General features: G+C 48.3%; 1 protein-coding gene across 1 annotated transcript in view; it reads left to right on the plus strand.

Moving 5' to 3' along the window:
* Nucleotides 1–1,890: 1,890 nt before the first annotated feature.
* Nucleotides 1,891–16,808, plus strand: part of PODXL (podocalyxin like) — a 71,345-nt gene continuing 56,427 nt past the window's right edge. Inside the window, exons 1-4 of the mRNA XM_048501478.1 lie at nt 1,891–2,025; nt 3,294–3,462; nt 7,735–7,853; nt 12,507–12,718. Of these exons, the coding sequence (XP_048357435.1) occupies nt 1,891–2,025; nt 3,294–3,462; nt 7,735–7,853; nt 12,507–12,718 (635 nt within the window). The remainder of the gene's footprint in view (nt 2,026–3,293; nt 3,463–7,734; nt 7,854–12,506; nt 12,719–16,808) is intronic.

The following is a 16,808-nucleotide window of genomic DNA, read 5'->3' on the forward strand; positions in this document are numbered from 1 at the left end:
TCTTAAATCTTGTTTTACTTTTATTGTTTGCTTTATTGTTGTCAGAGGATATTGATTCATAGGGTGGCCACGAGTCAGAAGCGACTTGACCGCACTTGACACACATTGTTTCTGACGCCATTTTTCCATTTTCAAACTTCTGCCTTACCGTGAGGTCTTTCTGTGTTCCCACTGTCTGGGGCAGGGGTCTGCAACCTGCGGCTCTCCAGATGTCCATGGACTACAATTCCCAATTAATTGTTCGTCCCGCCAATTGGTCATGCTGGCAGGGGCTGATGGGATTTGTAGTCCACGAACATCTGGAGAGCTGCAGGTTGCAGACCCCTGATCTGGGGCCATGGACATAAAGTCTCTGGTGCCTACCAAACTTAGCTTTAATTAAACGTTTTCTCTCTCCCCGGCCTGCCCCACAGCTGGTAGGCACATTTTGAAGCGCAAGAACCGTTTCACCTTCCAGTGAGAAATTGATCCACGTTCAAGCAAATTCCCTTCAATCTTCACTGAGGGCCCTTCCACACACGCAGAATAATGCATTTTCAGTCCACTTTCAATGCACTTTGAAGTGGGATTTTACTGTGTGGAATAGCAAACTCCACTTTCAAACAATTGCGAAAGTGGATTGGATGTGCATTATTCTGCATGTGCGGAAGGGGCCTCAGTGTAGAATACCACTTCATACTGAAAACTGAATTGGAACTTTGTGTACGTGGGACCACTCTGGATTACTTTTCATTATGAGACTGGTGTTAAAGAGCACAAAAGAGTAATTAATCCACATGAAATTACCTTGAGCTGTTGTTGCTGGCCAACAGTTTCCCCCTTTTCCTCCTTACGCACAGCCCAGTCAACCTGACCTTTCACTTTCCTCTCTATGGCTGCATGCTTGAACAGTCCGTGACTTACCCCCAAACACACAAGCACTTCTCCAAAGCCAAGTCTCTCTGTTTTCTTCATTGCCTTCTTTAATGCCTTACTTTACCTTAATGTCTTAGTTCAATCTCATATCCCTTCCATGCTCTAAGATAGTATCCAGCAGGGCTGTTGGAAAGCTGAAGAAATTAATTGTTCGTTGAGCAGCGGGAAGTCCCTGAAATGGCCGTTTTAGTGGAGAACAGTATCTGGACCATGAACGTGCAGTTTTTACTGAATTTTCTTAGTCTAAAAATGGGCTTAATACAAATGTCGCTCCAGATTTAGATGGTAAATCTATCAAACCTCAAGCATTCTTTTCGTTTATTTAATTTAGTATATCCCTGTTTTTTTTCTCCCCAGTCAGGATTCAGTGTGGCTTCTGGAACATTCTCCTCCATTTTCTCACAACTGCCTCCCCTGTGAGGTAGGCCAGGCCGAGAGCTCGCAATGGGCCTGAGGTTACCTGGACAGCTTTTGTGATGGGAATGAGTATTCGAACTCGGATTTTCCCTGGTTCCTCACCCAGCACTCTATCCATTACACCAGGGGTCGGGAACCTTTTCCCCTCAAAGAGCCATTTGGCTCCCCCTCCCCTGCTCCCCCCCACCCCCCACTCGCTGGCTGCCCTCCGCCTCCCGCCTCCCCTCGCTTCCACTTAGCTAGGCTTGCGCCCCTCCCCCGGGCCACATTAACTCCCACGCCTGCAGGGCAGTGCATAAGATGGGCTCCGGGCGGCCGGCCTCGGGTCGGCTCGCCGGCGAGGGCTGATGCGCCTCAGCCCTGCTCCTCGCCGGGCGGGTCGAAGAGGGGCCTCGGCGGCTCGACCAGGCCGTCAGCCGAGGATTAATGCGCCCACCCTGCTCACAGCATGCAGGGCGGGTTGAGGGGCCCGGCGGCTCGGCCTGTGGCGACGGCCGCCGGGGGATTGATGGGCGCCGCCCTGCCCGGCGCCAGGGCGTGGTTGAAGAGGGGGCCCGCATGGCTTCGGCTCCTGGAGCCGCAGGAACAGCGGGCTGGAAAGAGGCATTTCGCATGCGGCTCCACGAGGCCATGCGGAGTTCCCGACCCCTGCATGACACCAAACCAGCTCTTGGATACTGGAATAGGAACCTGGTTGGTCTGCTTTTCTTGTGTAGCCTGCTAAGGAGCAGCAGTGGCGTAGGAGGTTAAGAGCTCATGTATCTAATCTGGAGGAACCGAGTTTGATTCCCAGCTCTGCCGTCTGAGCTGTGGAGGTTTATCTGGGGAATTCAGATTAGCCTGTGCACTCCCACACACGCCAGCTGGGTGACCTTGGGGTAGTCACAGTTCTGCGGAGCTCTCTCAGCCCCACCTACCTCAGAGGGTGTTTGTTGTGAGGGGGGAAGGGCAAGGAGATTGTAAGCCCCTTTGAGTCTCCTGCAGGAGAGAAAGGGGGGATATAAATACAAACTTCTTCTTCTAAGGACAGAATGGGCGCCTGACACTATTTGTTGACTATTTATTTATTTTATTTTTATTTTATTAAATTTATAGACCGCCCTTCCCCGAAGGGCTCAGGGCGGTGAACAACCACAGTAAACAAAGCATTAAAACACAATAAAATCAGCCCAGTACCCCAATAATTAAAACAGGAACCATATAAATATTAATATCAGATGGCGTCAGACTCCCCTTCCCTCCCCCACCCTTGTGCCCACGGGAGGCCAGATGGAATGGTGGCAGATGTACTTAGCCGGGCTGGCCAAACGCCTGGCGGAACAGGTCCGTCTTACAGGCCCTGCGGAAACACTTCAAGACCCGCAGGGCCCCTGATCTCCCTTGGGAGCCTGTTCCACCAGGTAGGACTAGGTAAGAACATAAGAACTAGCCTGCTGGATCAGACCAGAGTCCATCTAGTCCAGCATTCTGCTCCTCGCAGTGGCCCACCAGGTGCCTTTGGGAGCTCACGTGCAGGATGTGAAAGCAATGGCCTTCTGCGGCTGCTGCTCCCGAGCACCTGGACTGTTAAGGCATTTGCAATCTCAGATCAAAGAGAATCAAGATTGGTAGCCATAGATCGACTTCTCCTCCATCAATCTGTCCAAGCCCTTTTTAAAGCTATCCAGGTGAGTGGCCATCACCACTTCCTGTGGCAGCATATTCCAAACACCAATCACACGTTGCGTGAAGAAGTGTTTCCTTTTATTAGTCCTAATTCTTCCCCCCAGCATTTTCAATGAATAGTGTGTTTGCTTGATAGGATTCAGAACATTAAAAGGACGAAGATTTTTAGCATCTGCAGAACAAGCCACCAATAGTCCTTCTATCCACAGTAGGGAACTCAACGGAAGTTCCCTACCTCTTTGCGGAACTGAGCCATCCGTGGGAGCTCCCCCTGCTGGTGGCCTCCCTAACTGCAGCACCGCCAATATGGCACCTGCGCGGCACCAATACAGTGTCTGCGCAGTCGCGCCACTTCCCGGGAACATTGCTTGGCCCTGTTCCTCTTTGTCCACGTGACTGTTGTGTTAGCACAGTTCCAGAAGGGCTCGCTTTTCGAGCCTCGCTTCCGAAGCCGACTTTCTGAAAGTCTGTTTGTGTGTCTCCTGTCGTCAGCTGCTCGCACGTTCCAGCTGTTGGCCTGGCACTGGGCGACCCACCACTGTCTGTTTGTTTTGTTGCCGAACAGTCTTCGGCTGCCAGCTTCATCTTGTGCCAGCCAGTGGAGGGGAGGAGGGGTTATTGCAGCTGCAAGCCAAGTTTGTTTAGCCCTTTGCTAAGAGCTGGAAATGGGGGGGCCGAAGACTTGTAGGCCTGGCGGGAGAGAAACCTCTGCATGAGGAAAGCCAAAGAGTGAAGCTCATTTTTACCTAAACCACAGCGGCTTGGAATCACAGGCCTGTGGCATCATTTTCTGCCATGTTTATTTATTATATTTATGTACCGCCCTCCCCCAAAGGCTCAGTAGCACTGGAATAATAAAACTCAGTAGCACTGGAATAATAAAACTGAATGGGGCGCGGGGGGAGGGGGGGCTCCAAGCCTAAAAAGGAATCATAGAGTTGAAAGAGACCCCAAGGGCCATCAAGTCCAACCCCCTGCCATGCAGGAACACACAATCAAAGCACCCCCGACATATGATCATCCAGCCTCTGTTTAAAAACCTCCAAAGAAGGAGACTCCACAACTCTCCGAGGCAATGAATTCCACTGTCGAACAGCCCTGACAGTCAGAAAGTTCTTCCTAATGTTTAGGTGGAATCTCTTTTCCTGCACCTTGAACCCACGACTCCTGGTCTGAGTCTCTGAGGCAGCAGAAAACAAGCTTGCTCCCTCTTCAACAAATCAAACAAATAAACATGGCATCAGTGGTGGGATCCAAAAATTTTAGTAATAGGTTCCCATAGTGGTGGGATTCAAACTGTGTTGTAGCACCAATGGGGCTGGGCGGGGCACGACGGGGGCGTGGCCGGGCATTCCGGGGGCGGGGCATTCCTGGGCGGGCTGTGGCAAAGACGCAGCTGCTGCGCCAGTCCTTGGGCGGGAAACGAATGCACGCAGGCGCAGGCTGCCACGCACGCCGGTGCACCTCCTGCTAGACTGCTTCAAGTTCTGCGTGCTACTGCTGAGAGGAGGGGCGTAACTAAGGCAAAAATCACGTGGCAAAGTCACCCATTAGTAACCCCCTCTCGGCACACACAAATCATGAGTAACCTACTCTCGGGAACCTGTGAGAACCTGCTGGATCCCACCTCTGCATGGCATCCCTTCAAATATTTAAACATGGCTGTCACGTCCCCCCTTAACCTTTGATTCTCCAGTCTAAACATCCCCAGCTCACTAAGCCTCACTTCGTAGGGCATGGATCCCAGGCCTTTTACCATTTGGTCCTCTGGACCTGTTCCAGCGTGTCAATATCCTTCTTAAATTGTGGTGCCCAGAACTGAACACAGAACTCTAGGTGAGGTCTGACCAATGCAGAGTAGAATGGTACAATTACTTCCCTCTGTCTAGACACTATACTCTTATTGATCCATCCCAGAATTTCATTGCCTTTCTTGGCTGCCGTATCACACTGCTGACTCATGTTCAGTTTGTGGAAGGGGCGGTCTAGAAGTGTAATAAGTAATAATAATTTAAAAGTGATATACTTCCTTACCCATGACACAGCCCTGTACAAAATTGGCCTTATGTAAACCAGAGATCCAAGGTCAGTAGCCATGGGGTATAGTGGTTGGAGCGTCAGACTACATAGAAGTGTTGGAGTGGGGAACCATTCCTGTTGAATTTATCCTTGTTGCTCAGCTACTAAAAGCACGAGAGTGTGCCTTGAGTTCAGATCTTACCCTTGCCAGTAATCGCACAAATGTAAATTATATTTAATTCAATTAAAGAAGAAGCATTAAAAGAGATTTTACTCCCGCTGTGAACTAACGAAATAACCTTAGCACCAGGTGCTGTCTGTGTCTCGATCTTTGGGATCTTTAGTGCTGGAATAATTCTGATCTCGTACTTTACAGTGTTGTTGTGACTAAGATCTCTGAAGTGTTTTGAACATTCCAAAGCATGATATAAGACAGTGGTGGTGAACTTATGGCACGGGTGCCAGAGGTGGCACTCAGAGCCCTCTCTGTGGGCACGCGCAAACAGAGTCCCCCCCCCCCCATCTAGGCTGGCCTGGGCCACTGGGCTTGATTATTAGCATTAAACCTAAGACCTAGTTTTGGGGAAGCAGTGTAGGTAACCCTGATAAGCGCTGTTAAACCCTACTGATTTTCTTCGGAAGAACAAAAGAGCGATCCTTTTGCCTGGGAGTAAGCTCGTTTGCTGGCAATGGGGCTTGCTTCTGAGTAAACCCTCCTAGGGTCATGATTCACCCGTTGGAAGAGTTGCACGGTTGCTTCAAAGCAAAGCACCGACTATCATCAAGCTTACTCCCGAGTAACGCACACCTCGGAGCCAACCGTTTTTTCTAAACTAAAACCTCAGTATTCAGGTTAAATTGCCGTGTTGGCACTTCGTGATAAATAAGTGGGTGTTGGGTTGCAATTTGGGCACTCGGTCTCGAAAAGGTTCGCCATCACTGATATAAGAGTTTCATAGGGCAGGCTTGGACAACCCAAATTGATTTAATCCTTCGTTCTCGATCCGTCTGCTGTGCTTTGCAGTTTCTTCCAGAAACTGTCCCTTTTCTTCCAAGGAAGGCAGAATTCCTTCACCTTCTGTCCTTTTCTCTGGAAAAGAGTTTGCAGTATAGAACACGCATTTTTATTTTAAAACGCACTCGCGCAAATTGCCCATCTCCAGCGATCTCTTAATCTCCTGTTTTCTCCCAAGAAGAGTGACCTAGTTTTCTCTTGGACATTATTGAATTGCTGATATCCCGGAATACCCGTCAATGTCTTCTTCCCCCTCTTCCGGTCTTCTGCATTATTATATAATAGCGACACGGTGCCTTGGTTCTCTGTTTTATTTGGGCCAAGTGGAGTTTGCTTGGATCAGGGGTTTGAAAGTGGGAGGCTGACCCGCAGTCGGAGGCAGGAAGTTGGGTGGAGATACTTCAAACATCCACAAGAAATTGCTCCAAAGGTTATCTGTGCTTGTTGGAAGCGACAGTCAGAGGCGTTTCATGGACGGCAAATCCAGAGCAACCTATCTGTGCATTTTTATTTCATCTGGAGGCTTAGGGTGGTATACAGGGCTGATTATTGTGTCTTCACGACAGTAGTGTCTCTGTATTGTCGAAGGCTTTCACGGCCGGAATCACTGGGGTGCTGTGTGGTTTCCGGGCTGTATGGCCGTGTTCTAGCAGCATTCTCTCCTGATGTTTCACCTGCATCTGTGGCTGGCATCTTCAGAGGATCTGATAGTAGGAATGGAAAGCAAGTGGAGTATATATACTGTGAGGTCAAAAGGTGAGGCCCTCTGAATAGAGTAGCCTGGTATGTGAGTCACATTCACCTATTGACCTTGCTATCTTCATTGTTACTCCCAGGCTACAGACTTCTTTGTGACTCACATGCCAGGCTACTCTATTCAGATGGCCTCACCTTTTGACCTCACAGTATATACACTCCACTTGCTTTCCATTCCTACTATCAGATCCTCTGAAGATGCCAGCCACAGATGTATGCGAAACGTCAGGAGAGAATGCTGCTAGAACACGCCCATACAGTCCGGAAACCACACAGCACCCCAATAGTGTCTCTATTGTGTCCTCACAACCCTGTGATGTAGGCTAGGCTGAAAGAACATCAAGCCCATATCATCCTTCATGGCAAAGGGGCGTTGGATGCGATGCCTCTGGTTTTTGGTCCAGCCTCTCACTGTAAGAAATTCCACCACCCGGAGATCCTTTTCTGAATACCTGCCATCCCTCCGCATATGTGTTAGTGCCCTTTTTGCTAGATCTCGTCACAAATCTCACAACCGCAACCACACTGAGCCAAATATTCTGATCTCTCTCTGTTCAGTGGTGCTCTCCAGAGGTTGCGTGTCCCGTTTCCCCAGATGCTGTGTTCATTATTCCAGGGCACGTTTCCAATGCGCTTGAGGCGTGTGTCGATTTCAGTAGCTCGGATACGATAATTGCCTGCTCCAGATCTCTGCGGAAGCTTCCTTTGCATGTTTTGCATCCTAGGGGGATGGTGAAAGTGTCCGTTCCTGGCAGGCGAGGAATCATCCCTCTGCACGGGCTTTCTCGCACAAGGCTAGAATCTGACTGCAGCTCTCCCTTCCACCTTGCAGGGGTTAGGGACATGGCGCCGCTGCGATCTGGAAATCGGTGCAAAATGTGTTGGCCCTCCCTTAATACCGGAGAATAAGTCTTTGTCGTCCGCTGGCCTTCGCATATCGTTTGCAGCTTCCCCCGAACTCCCGGGAAACTCCGCTCTAATTTCCTGTTCCAACCCCATGATATATCGAAACCTCAAAGGGAAAGTTGTGATGTGCAAGCTGAGATTATTCCAGTTTTGGCTGCAGGTTTGGAGAGAGGGATCTCTAAGATTCCCATCTCTGCTGCCTGAGCTGTGGAGGCTTATCTGGCGAATTCAGATTAGCCTATGCACTCCCACACATGCCAGCTGGGTGACCTTGGGCTAGTCACAGCTTTCCGGAGCTCTCTCAGCCCCACTTACCTCACAGAGTGTTTGTTGTGGGGGGGGAAGGGAAAGGAGATTGTAAGCCCCTTTGAGTCTCCTAGAGGAGAGAAAGGGGGGATATAAATCCAAACTCCTCCTCCTCCTCCTCTTCTTCTTCTTCTTTTTCTTCTTCTTCCTCCTCCTCTTCTTCCTCTTCCTCTTCCTCTTCTTCCTCTTCTCCTCCTCCTCCTCCTCCTTCTTCTTCCTCTTCTTCCTCTTCTTCCTCTTCTTCCTCTTCTTCCTCTTCCTCCTCCTCCTCCTCCTCCTCCTCCTCCTTCTTCTTCTTCTTCTTCTTCTTCTTCTTCTTCTTCTTCGGAGGTGTAGAGTGGAATATAAATGTGTTTTTATGGATTAGTTTAGGCTTAATGCCCCTGTAAGCCCCCCTGAGCCCTTTGGGGGGGTAGGGCGGGGTATAAATATGTAAATAAATAAACTAGTTTGGCTTGCCAGCCTGGGGAAATTCAGTTGCAAACCGTTGTTTTCAGTGCAAGGAGAGCGGAATATCCAACGGTATATATCGAAACCTCAAAGGGAAAGTTGTGATGTGCTGAGATTATACCAGTTTTGGCTTCAGATTTGGAGAGAGGGATCTCTAAGGAGGTGTAGAGTGGAATATAAATGTGTCTTTATGGATTAGTTTAGGCTTAATGCCCCTGCAAGCCACCCCGAGCCCTTTGGGGGGTAGGGCGGGGTATAAATATATAAATAAATAAACTAGGTTGGCTCGCCAGCCTAGGGAAATTCAGTTGCAAACAGTTGATTTCAGCGCAAGGAGAGCGCAATATCCAACGGTGCATGTATACAGTCCCTGTGGATTTCTGGTTCCTGGGTATCCTGTCCTCGAGGGAAACCATAGTTCTCTTTTGCTGTGGGCCTCCAGTTGTACACAGTTGCAGACTGAGTTTTGGATTCTTTTCGCGTGCCGTTCAGGTGCTTTGGCGCATCGTCCAGGCGCCCCTGAGCAGAATTCCCGGCAGCCCAGAGAGTCCCCGCAGTACAGCACAAAACCCTCGAGGCGGCCGAGAGAATGTCAATTAATTCTGCCAGACCTCTCGGGGTCCGCACCCGGAGCCAGAGCAAAGGTTGGTTAATCCTTAGAAGAGCATATCGTCTCTCTCGAGCTCAGCTGCCAGCCAGTGAGCTGGAACATCCCTGGCACGCAAAAGACGGCATCTTCTGGGACGAAACGGGCACCAGCGCCAGCCCAATCTGCTTCTGTTCCCGCTAGGTTGCAATTTTGCCTTCAGTCACCAATCAAGCTGCCTGTAATTAACCTTATAGGACAAATTCGTCCTTCTGCAGTTTTCAATATGCTTGTGAAACGGCGCGTTCTCAGAGTGCAGCCGGCCTGGGTCACCCCTGGATCGCTGCGGGCTTTGTGGACCGGAGGATTTTGACTTTTGCCAGTGCTGGTTGCAAAGGGATGCTGGGAAGAGAGGACTGTGGCCCTTTCCGCACAACCCAAATAAAACATTTCCAGGCAGGTAATAAAACGTTTCCTCCACGGAGTTCCACGTGGTTTTTAGGCCAAAATGTTTTCTCTCTAGCCCAGTGGTGGTGAACCTATGGCACGGGTGCCAGAGGTGGCACTCAGAGCCCTCTCTGTGGGCACATATGAACAGAGTGGGCCCCCCCACACACATCTAGGCTGGCCTGGGCCGCTGGGCTCGATTATTAGCATTAAACCTAAGACCTAGTTTTCGGGAAGCAGTGTAGGTAACCCTGTTAAGCGCTGTTAACCCCCACTGATTTTCATGCGAAGAACTAAAGCGTGATCCTTTACCTGGGAGTAAGCTCGGTTGCGGGCAATGGGGCTTGCTTCTGAGTAAACCCTCCTAGGGTCGTGATTCACCCGTTGGAAGAGTTGCACGGTTGCTTCAAAGCAAAGCCACCAACTACCACCAAGCTTACTCCTGAGTAACGCACGCCTCTGAGCCAACCGTTTTTTCTAAACTAAAACCTCAGTATTCAGGTTAGATTGCCATGTTGGCACTTTGTGATAAATAAATGGGTTTTGGGTTGCAATTTGGGCACTCGGTCTTGAAAAGGTTTGCCATCACTGCTCTAGCCCAAAAGCATTTTATTTGCATGCCATTCCCAAGCAATTCTTTTTGTAAAAACATTTTGAAAACATTTTCGCGTGCTGTGTGATCTCTGTTTCCATGCTCAGCTCTTGGATGTAATAGCTGAGCAGAGAGATTGGTATTTTACAAGCCAGCTAATAGTACTTAGTTACTTAGTTACTAAGTACTAATAGTAGTTAGTTAGTTAGTTAGTTAGTTCGTTCGTTCGTTCGTTCGTTCGTTCGTTCGTTTTTCATTCGTTCGTTCGTTCGTATACTGCCCACCCTCGGAGGGCCCTGAAGTACTTTGCTTTAATCATCAGGGCAATCCTAGTTGATAACATTTTATCCCATCCTTTCTGTGGAGAAACCCAGGGGGACTCTCCTTTCCTCCCTCTTCTTCCTCACGACCACCCTGTAAGGTAGGCCAGGCAGAGAAACAGTGACCAGCCCATAGTTGCCATAGCAAGTTTTGTGATACAATGGGAATCTGAAACCCATCAAAGTTTAGCCCAGTAATCTTACAGAAGTTGTGGCAAGAGAGCCAGTGTGCTGTAGTGGTTAGAGGACTTTCCTTGAACTGAGGGTGACTTTAAGCTAGTCTTTCCCTTTGGGTCTTGCCTACCTTACAGGGTTGTTGTGAGGGAGGCCCACACACGCTGCCCTGGGCTTCTTGCGGGGAGACAAAAATAAAATAAGGCAGGCTAGGACAATACTGGGGAGGCCAAAAGCAGCTTACCTGGGTGAGGTAAGAGATTTCCCAGTTCAAATTTCACTTGAGGACCAGAACTCGATGTTGTGATTCATAAATGACCCTCCCTCCCAACATGATAGCTGTGTCCCATTGGGTGTTTCCTCATCCCACACAAAGCTGCCTCTTTGTGAGATCCCTGAATCTGGACTCAATAACCAGTCTCTGTAATATCATTCAGCAGTGTTTATTGGTGAGGTAGACCAGTCGTAACATGGCAAAGCCAATTCTAACTGAACTGGCAGCCTAGGTCCCATATAACCCCCTTGAGTCCCCGCTCCCAGATTCCCAGAGAGAGCATCTGGTGCCTAGACTATGGGTGTGCCCGGCCCCCGATAGCATTGGAGCCACCTGGCTTCCTGCCCACAACAAGATAACAGTTGTAACTCTTTTCTCACGGGACAGGAGATGCAGGGGAGGCCTAGTTTACTACAAAGCATGCACAGCCATAAAACTCAGGTCAAGGAAAGAGTGCATAGATGGCAGCGGTTAGATATGGTAGAGCTGGTTCCATATATCTAAGGAGTCATTTGGTAACATATCAAAGCCGTTTACATGACACGTATTCTTGGGTTACCTTCCTCTTGACCAGATAAGCACCACCCTGACACTTCTACTGAGCCCCTTGGATAAAGGGGCCGTGGCTTAGTGCTGCTGCATCTGTTTGGCATTCAGAAGGTCCCCGGTTCAATTCCCAGCATCTCCTGTTGAAAGGATCAGACCACAGGCGATTGGAAGACCCCTGCCAGAGACCCTGGAGATCCAAACCCAGTAATAGGAGACAATTCTGAATTTGCAGGACCAACAGTCTGATTCATGCCCTTGACCTGTCAAGATCACTACTGTATATTCAGACTGACAGCCCCCACTGGGACTCAGTGGGGCTTCTGCCGATCAGGGCTTCTTATTGGCCACTGGAGATTTGATTGGCCATGCAGGTTTGATTGGCCATGCAGGCCACCACAGCACAAGGAGCTTTGCTGTGTGTGTGAAGGGAAGCACTGGCAGCCATTTTGTCCGGCACCACCTTCAGGGGCAGCCATTTTGTGGTCACGCCCCCACAGTGTGTCAGCATTCCAAAGGTGCCCGCTGGCTCAAAGAAGTTGGGGACCCCTACCCTGAATCTGTTGGGAGATTTGGCGGGGTACAAATGCAACAAGCAGTGGCGTAGGAGGTTAAGAGCTCGTGTATCTAATCTGGAGGAACCGGGTTTGATTCCCAGCTCTGCCGCCTGAGCTGTGGAGGCTTATCTGGGGAATTCAGATTAGCTTGTGCACTCCCACACACGCCAGCTGGGTGACCTTGGGCTAGTCACAGCTTCTCGGAGCTCTCTCGGCCCCACTTCTACTGCATGGGAGTGTTTGTTGTGAGGGGGGAAGGGCAAGGAGATTGTCAGCCCCTTTGAGTCTCCTGCAGGACAGAAAGGGGGGATATAAATCATAACTCTTCTTCTTCTTCAAATAAATAAATAACCCACTTTCAACAAGAGACCTACAGCTTGGTAAAACAGCAATTGGAGAAACCCAGTGGTACAGCCCATGGCCAGACGGTTAGCTGCTAGAAAGTGCTTCCAGCAAAGGGAAGCAACATTGCTCAGGGCCAATATCAAAGGATGTGAATTATTGGTTGGTGGGGCAGGGTTTGTCCTCAGGTTGAGATTAAGCAGGACTCTTTGTTTCAAGGGATATTGGCTGTGCCTCCGGTTATTCTGCCAATTGCGGGAGCGAGAAAGCTTTCCACCAGTCCCCGTGGAGGACGAAAGCACAGCACGATCAAAGGACCTGTTCCGTGGCTCTCGGCTTTTGGTGGGTCTTATCGACCAGAACACTTTTAAGCCTCTTGGACCGGCCCGCTTTCTTTTGGAAGGGAGGGAGGGGAAACCGACTTCAGACAGGTTTGTCTCCACAGCCAAAGCGGAAGGGAGTTTTCTTTGCAATCTCAAGAGCAGGAAGGTGAGGAAAAGGCCTCTCCCAGGTAGTCCTGAATCAAAGGAAGTGGAGGATTTTAAATAAACGCGACCTTCTAGTCTTTCTGTTTTGTTTTGGGGGTGTTTTTTTACATGAAACTTGGCTGCTCCTTATGGGCTCAAATAAGTTTGCAGCACTTGAAAAATCAGTCATTCAAAGACATTACTAGCTATGTTTTCGCGTGTTTATTTGAGGCATTTCTTGCCCACCTTTTCATGGAAGAAGTAGAAGAAGAAGAAGAGGAAGAAGAGGAGTAGTAGTTTGGATTTATATCCCCCCTTTCTCTCTCCTGCAGGAGACTCAAAGGGGCTTACAATCTCCTTGCCCTTCCCCCCTCACAACAAACACCCTGTGAGGTGGATGGGGCTGAGAGAGCTCCGAGAAGCTGTGACTAGCCCAAGGTCACCCAGCTGGCGTGTGTTAGAGTGCACAAGCTAATCTAGTTCACCAGATAAGCCTCCACAGTTTAAGTGGCAGAGCAGGGAATCAAACCCGGTTCCTCCAGTTTAGATACACGAGCTCTTAACCTCCTACGCCACTGCTGCTCCTGTAGCAGCTAAGATTGCTTACAGAGAAAGAGAGAAACCAACCATCGCATCAAAATTAGTTTAAAATCCTACATGGCTTAGAATCGGGCTGTTTGCAGGTTCGTCTTCTCCCATACGTTCCTGACCAGGAATACAGATCACAAGAAGAGGCCGTTCTGACTGTCCCATCAATCAAACAAGTCCTCTGGGGAGCACATAAGACAGGGCCTTTTTCGTGGCAGCCCCAAGATTATGAAACAACCTCCCCAGCAAGCTGCACCTGGCCCCCTCACTTTCTTTTCTTTTTTAATATAGATTTTATTCATTTTATATTTAAAGAAAGAAAAAAATAAGTAGAATCATAAAGTTGGAAGAGACCGCAAGGGCCATCAAGTCCAACCCCCTGCAGTGCAGGAACACATAACCAAAGCACTCCTGAAAGATGGCCCTCCAGACTCTCTTTAAAAACCTCCAAAGGAGGAGGAAGAAGAAGAAGAAGAGTCTGGATTTATATCCCCCCTTTCTCTCCTATAGGAGACTCAAAGGGGCTTACAATCTCCTTGCCCTTCCCCCCTCTAAACAAACACCCTGAGAGGTAGGTGCGGCTGAGAGAGCTCCCTTAGAGCTGTGACTAGCCCAAGGTCACCCAGCTGGCCGTGTGTGGGAGTGCACAGGCTAATCTGAATTCCCCAGATAAGCCTGCACAACTCAAGCGGCAGAGCCGGGAATCAAACCCGGTTCCTCCAGATCAGAGTGCACCTGCTCTTAGCCACTGCTTTTAGCCACTACGCCACTGCATAGTGGAGACTTTTTGTTTTGTTTTGAGGGGGCGGTCAGTGAAGCACCAGTGACACAACTAGAGAAGCTGCAACATGTGCATGTTTGTATTGCTGTAGCTTCAGAGACATTGCAATCAACACAAAGGGGGAAATGACACGTGCACGGGATCGCTAGGCAAAACAAATTTTATTCCTCTAGTTTTTTACAGCGCAAAATGGACGAGCTGCAAGCCGAGGAAACTTCCTCTGTGGCAAATCTCCTCAGAGAATCCGCCGTAGCACATCAAATGGCAAGCACCGCTGTGAAACTAACCGCAGCTCTATGCAGCAGGCCAGAAACACAATCCATTTGGGCCGGCCACGCTTGTGCTCTCGCGTGCTGTAGGAACACAAAATCCCAAAACGGGTTTTTTCGTAACGTCCTAAAGACGTTACATTTGTGCTGTGAGGAATCCACCATTTCCGGGGGGGTGGGGGGAATAGCGTGCGGAACGCCACAGAGAAAACAATGTATTGAAACATTTTAAATGACTTGTGCAGTAAAGGCCGCTCTGTCCCTGAGCCACAGCCCTTCCCTGGAATGGTGCTGTCACGTGATGTTGGGTTACGCTGAATCAGGCCCTGAGGTAAAAGTCTGTATTTTCTACTCAGGCCGGCAGCAGTTCTCCGGGTTGGCAGACAGCCAACTTCCACATCACCTCCTGCCTGGTCCTTTTAACGGGAGATGGCCGGGGATTGAACCAGCGGCCATCTGCATGCCAAACAGATGCTGTGCTCCTGAGGCACTGTCTATCACCTTCCAAACTTCCTTCCCCTTCCTATCCCCTTCCCCTTTCTCACAATACTAGAACCAAGGGGCATTCATTGAAAATGCTGGCGGGGGGCGGAGAGAATTAGGACTAATAATAATAATAATAAGCCTTTATTTGGCATAACAATAATCATAACAATAAAAACCTGAGATAAAAGGTATACAGATACAAAGGTTTAAGATAAAAGGTATACAAATACAAAGGTTTAAGATAAAATATAAATTATTGATTGTGCATCACCTCCAGTAAAAATTGTGCAACCAATTCACAAGTTTCATTGTCAGAATTGTCCAGAAGAAAAGGAAGTCTACTTGATTCTTCCATTTCACTAGGTATCCTAGAAAGAATGTTGGAATATTTTGATCTGATATTAGCAGATTTAGGGCAGCAAAGCAGTTGATGTGCCAATGTTTCAATTTGTTGTTCACCACAAGAGCATACCCTTTCGCTCATTTCCAAGTTGTTAAATCTACTCACGCCAATAAAGCCCCGGAGAGGGGAAAACATTGAAAGCGAGCAAGTGTGAGGGCTCTCTTTTCTCTGCATTGGATTGAGTCAAAAGAAATACAAATAAGGAGACCATCCTGTTTTGATATAGGGGGGTATTGAAAGATGTGGGGTGAACAAGTTTCCTGCATAGCAGCCCTAAAATAAATTAATCCATTCGCTTTCCAACCAATTTTTGTTTTAATAACAAAGTTGTAGGACTTCTGAACTAGGAGATAGCCCGGGAAAAGCTTGAGTCGAGGAGAGATATACCAAGTGATTCAATCTTTTTTTTTTCGATCAGAAGGAGAACCATGGATTAGCCTGAGTATCATCAGACACAAAAGTAGAGTGAATCCCAGCGGAGTGCGCTCATCATGCGAGAAATGCAGAGCGAGAGCTTTCAAAATTTAAAAGCTCTCAACCAAGCCCTATAAACTAATGAATTTTGGCCTCCAGTTCTAAACAGAGGGCCGCATCACGGTACACAATTTTGGCAGGCCCATAATTTTACCGGAAAATTTGGATTGGACAGTATTCAAAGGAATCGATCCAACTGCTTGGATTTTCTCAGATAGGTACTCCAGCATAAAAGTAACTTCAAGCTTCTATCTTAGAGTTAAAGATTTTTAGTGCTGCTGGGACAAGGGAGTGGCCCTTTCCATAAAAGAAGCGTGCAATGGCAAGAATAACTGATGGTAGCACCTGCAATAGCAGCTTTTTGTTGGAGTAACCAGGAGAGGTTATAAGAAAATGTAATTCCAAGATATTTGTATTTGGTTAACCTGCTCCACTGGCACTTCTATTAATCGCCCAGTTATGTTTTTTTTGTATTGTTTGGCAAAGATCAAAAGTCTTGGTCTTTTGATAATTGATGACTAGTCCGTTATCTGTACAGTACTGCCCACATCTAGTATTCAGCAGTCGCACCTATAAGTCCAACTTTTGAGCTGAGATAGAAGGATGGTATCATCAGCATATAGAAGTGTATTGGAATATGCCTTGAGCCTAATTTAGAGGGCATGGTTATTAGTAATTTCCAATAAGGCTGATGGGAAGGTCACTCAAAAATAAATTTGAAAAGGGGTTGGTGCTAACACACAGCCTTGCCTCTCACACCTTTAAAGGTAGAAATAGAATCCAGTCATGAGACCTTCCACGTGAGGCACTTAACTCTGCAGTTTGTGTTGGTATAAAGTTGCCTGATTAGAAAAAGAAGTTTATTGTCTATTCCTTTGTATAGCCAATTTATTCCAAAGACAGTTCTCTAGAGATCTGTGTCAAAAAGCTGCCTCTCTAAATCAATGAAGGCAGCATAAAGTTTGCTTCTTGGACTTTTTGAGTATTTATTAACCAAATGCGTAAGAAGCATAGCATGGTCTAACGTGGATTTCCCCCCTGCATTGAAGCCTA

This window comes from Sphaerodactylus townsendi, linkage group LG06, assembly GCF_021028975.2.
Source record: "Sphaerodactylus townsendi isolate TG3544 linkage group LG06, MPM_Stown_v2.3, whole genome shotgun sequence".
NCBI classification, from domain to species: Eukaryota; Metazoa; Chordata; class Lepidosauria; order Squamata; family Sphaerodactylidae; genus Sphaerodactylus; species Sphaerodactylus townsendi.